This window comes from Podarcis raffonei, chromosome 8 (assembly GCF_027172205.1).
Source record: "Podarcis raffonei isolate rPodRaf1 chromosome 8, rPodRaf1.pri, whole genome shotgun sequence".
Taxonomy (NCBI): Eukaryota; Metazoa; Chordata; class Lepidosauria; order Squamata; family Lacertidae; genus Podarcis; species Podarcis raffonei.
The window spans coordinates 72612295-72616450 of NC_070609.1; the positions used below are offsets into that span (position 1 = coordinate 72612295).

The following is a 4156-nucleotide window of genomic DNA, read 5'->3' on the forward strand; positions in this document are numbered from 1 at the left end:
CCAAGAAAGCTGGTCTAAGGGAAAGCAACATACCAGTTGAAAATCCCAACTTTCTTTACAATTCTCAACCCCTTAACTCTGGAGTTCATTGTCTAGGCAAAGAGGGACTGGTTCAAGGAAGGTATCTGTACAAAGCCAAGTCACTCCATTGTATGCTAATTGGCTCACAGAGTTGCATATTCAATGAAAAGGGGGGCACACCGTTTCTTGACAAATAATATAATTGAGATGCATAATAATTGTAATAGGCTGTATTCAACATTCGTCATACTCAAAGTAGACCCAATGAATATGACTAACGAAGGTAAAAAAAAATTAATGTGTCTACTCTGTGCAGGACTATTGTTGGCTACAATACAATGGGTTGTATCCAACTGAATCCTACTCAGAGTTGACCCATTGAAATAAAGGGGCCTATTTGTTAATTTTGATGGGTCTACTTCAGGTAGGACTAATGTTGGATACAACTCAACAATTCTAGAAGCATTTAATTCCAGAAACTAGTAACACTACATTGGAAGCAACTGCTGCATGATTTTCAATCAAGACCAGGCTGTCATTGTGGATTCCTTCTAATAATCTATTCTTCCAAATATAGCTAAAGAGTTGCATCAAATGTTCCTCCTCAAAGTAATGGTCCATTGAAAATATTGGACATGAGTAACTTGGCACATTATTTTCAATGGGTCTATCGTTGAGTATAACTTAGTTGGAGAACACCCACTGAAATTACTGAACCAGGTTAGCTATGCTAATTAACTTCACTGAGTCTACTCTGAGTAGGACTAATGATTTTCAAAGGTTTCTCCCTCTCTTGAGGTACCTGACATAGAAAGGGGTCTGAGGGATTTCTCTCCAGGGATAGAAGTTATACAAGCCATCCACTTGTAATAAAAATGTTTAAAGGTCAGAACATTTCCTGCTAGAATGGACATCTCCTACCTCTAATACACCATAGCCAGTGCAAAGGCTTGTCAATGACAAAAGCAGCCCCTTCTGTTTAGAAACAGCATTATGGAGCACACTAGTAATCTCTTCCACTGGTGCTGGGGAACAAGTTACCCTTCTGTTATTATTTATTTCACTTTAAACTTGTCAGAATCCTTGGCCAACATCCACTTATCCTTTCAAAGAAAGGAAACAAACCACAGCTCTGTGTCTAACACTTAGTACCGTAACTTAAAGAGCCTTTAAAATCCTTCATTTCTTTGTCCCACAGTACATAAAAATTGTTCCTTTTGCCAATTCCTGCCTTTCAGGTACTATTTTCCTAGACCCCCGTTTGTTCCATGCTCTTCCCCTATATCCTTCATATGCCACACTGGCAAGGGTGATGCAATATGGCCTGACATACTGTGGAAAATCTTGGAATAATTTAAAAGTTCCGGCCGGAGGAGGAATGATTTCAGTGTGACACACATCCACCATCACCAATTTCCTCCCGCCTGGTTGTGTTCCCTTCCCCTCTTATTTGCACAGTTGCCAAGGTATACTGTCTTTCCTCACAGTTTTCAAGGTATACCATCTTTCCTCTGGCAGCACTGTGAAGGAGGCACACTCCAGTCATACGTGTATGACAGTCGGAGTTTAATCTCTTCTTTACAGAGCTTCCCTTCTTTGGCTAGAGTCTGATGCTTCTCCAACATGTCCTCAATGCTCTGTTTATGAGTCACAATGTATTTATTGTTGCAGCCCCGCGATTTATACTCCGTGTCGAAACGAGAGTCGTGAACCCTCTTCACATCCACCGGAGCAAGCCAGGCACCCAGGGATACGTCTTCAGCTTGCCATATGTTGAGATAGTCTTGCGTGAGGCGCAAGTAGTGCACCAGGTCAGCTGAAACCACGTAGCCCCCGCCCAGAGCATAGGGCAGGTAGTAGTCACAAAGGAGCCAGGCGTTCTCTTTCCATTTCCCGCCGGATTTCACACGGGCGCGCCCAGAGAAGAAGCCCCAGTAGAGGCGGCGTGGCTCCTTGGCCCTCAGCTCCTCCACCAGGACATCCAAGCGCACAAACGTGTCGTCATCAGCTTTGAGGACAAAGCGGAAGTCCAGGTGCTGGTCGAGCCACACAAACATAGCCAGGACCTTGGCGGTCAGGTTCTCATAGGAGTCTCGGAGGTCAGGAAGGAGGAGAAGATCCTGATGGCGGCTCTGCTCCAGCTCCAAGGTGTGGTGCTCCTCCCCGGTCAGGCCTCCGGTGCCCACCACAAAACGGAACCAGACGTCTCCGGTGGGGACCCGGCCGGCCACCGAGAGCCATGTGCTGCGGATGATGCTCCGTCGCTCTGTGTATTTGGGGCCGCTGGCCACCAACACAGCCAGGAAGGCGCTCTCCTCGGGAGGAGGAGGTGGGGCGGCGGCTGGAGGGTGCGGCCCACTCACACCCCCGGTCCGGGCGGGAGACTGTTGCTGAGGCAGCCCCCAGCCATGGGAGGGCTTGAGGCCTTCTGAGGTGCACTTGGCCAAGTAGAGGAGCACCACGCCAAAGAGAGACAGGCCGCCGAGTCCCAGAGCCGTCTTGTGGCGGCACAGCAGGCGGAGGAGCTTCATGGCAGCAGGAAGAAACGTGGTGGCAGCTAAGGGGCGGGGCAAACACCACTTCCCCTGGGGCAGCTTCCTCAGCACTGCCCTCTTTCAGGAGGTGGTCCAATGAAAGGGCTTCTCCCTTTTCAGGGGCGGCTCCAAAGACTTCTCAGGCAAATAGCCCCCACAATGACCCTAATGGCTCCTCCCTCTTTGGTGGCGATAATCCTGGCTCCTCCCTCCCTCTGGGATTGGTGGTCCAAACGCTCTGGCTCCTCCCCTTTAGGGGCTGCAGTGACGTCTCCTCCAGCCTTCTAAGGGGCGGGAAGCGGCATTAGCTCCGCCCACACATTCGCCTCGGGACAGCAAGGCCTCGAGGGTTGGGGATCAGCCCCGCCCCTTTCTTCTCAGGCGCGAGGCCGCGGGGGGGGGTCCCCGCTCTCTCTCCTCAGAATTTTTGGCGGGAACAGCCCTGCCGGCTACGGGTGGCGGGTTGGGACAAACGGCCGCCGCCGCCGCCACCACGGAACGTTTCCGAACGCGCCGCTGGGTCCTCCCTCAGCTGCCTCAAGCGCGGGGTTCATTGTCTTCTGTCAGATTTTCAATTCCTCTCCCGCCCCCCGCCCCGTTTGTCCTCTTCTCGCGCGCGTTCCCTAAATAGAGATATGTGAAGGGAGCGCGCGCGCGCGCGATGGTTTTCGGAGCGGTACTTATCCTTTTCTGCAGCTCCGTCTTCTCCTGAGGCGGCGAGAAAATGCGAATGAATAGAAATGTATGGGGGAGGAGGAGGGGGCCGAACAAAGTGGAGTCACGTGACTTTCCGTCTTCGCATCGCCCCCTCACGCCATGTCTTGTCAGGGCTGGGGAGTCGGAAGACGGCGGCGCCATCTTTGAGGGCATTTCATGCCCTGTCCTCCCTCCCTGCGACCTAATAGTGCGTATTCGCCACCTTGTGTCCGGGAACTTGAGGGTGTGGCTGTTGCCATCTTAGCTAAGGGCACCGCTATGTCCTTATCTGGCCGTGAGTATCGGTCATCTTCTGTTAGGGCAATGGAAGCCGTGGCTGCTCGCCATCTTGACTAAGGGCGTTTCCCTCGGGTGTTCTTTTTTCCTGTGCGAGTTTTTATCTGCCATCTTGCCTTAGGGCAGCTGAAGCCGAAGCGGCTGCCGTCTTAAAATTGGGGAAAAGGCCCTGTCAGCCTTTCGACTTTGGTACACAGACATCTATCCCACCTAAACAAGTTGCCATTTAGTGAAATTCAGTGAAACCACGCAGGGATTAAAAACGCAGCAGCAGCACGGTCCAAAACAAAAATGGCCACGTAAGACTCACGTGCCCGAAACAATCATGTCTTCCCTTTTTTTTTTTTTATAAAGGTCCCCTTCATTACCATTGGAATATAGCTTCCTAACAAGGCGCCTGTTTTGCTGTTGCAATAGTATTTAACAAGAGGTAGAGTTGAATAGGCGCTATTTTATTTCAGATTTTATGGCGGCGAGGCGAAAAATGGCAGAACAGCCGCTCCCCGCCCCGACTAATTAGTCTTTATACAACTGGAGAGGGAGGTCCTCGCGTTGAATTCGGGCAGCCTCGGGAGGTCCGGAAGAGGCGGGCTCAACTCTCGTCGGAG

At 50.9% G+C, this 4156-nt stretch overlaps 1 protein-coding gene across 1 annotated transcript; it reads right to left on the reverse strand.

Annotated features, from left to right (window-relative positions):
* Nucleotides 1–1132: 1132 nt before the first annotated feature.
* Nucleotides 1133–3845, reverse strand: B3GALT6 (beta-1,3-galactosyltransferase 6). Its single transcript, XM_053400783.1, has one exon. The coding sequence runs from the start codon at nt 2550–2552 to the stop codon at nt 1512–1514; it is 1041 nt and encodes a 346-aa protein (XP_053256758.1). The 5' UTR covers nt 2553–3845; the 3' UTR covers nt 1133–1511.
* Between the last annotated feature and the right edge of the window lie 311 nt (nt 3846–4156).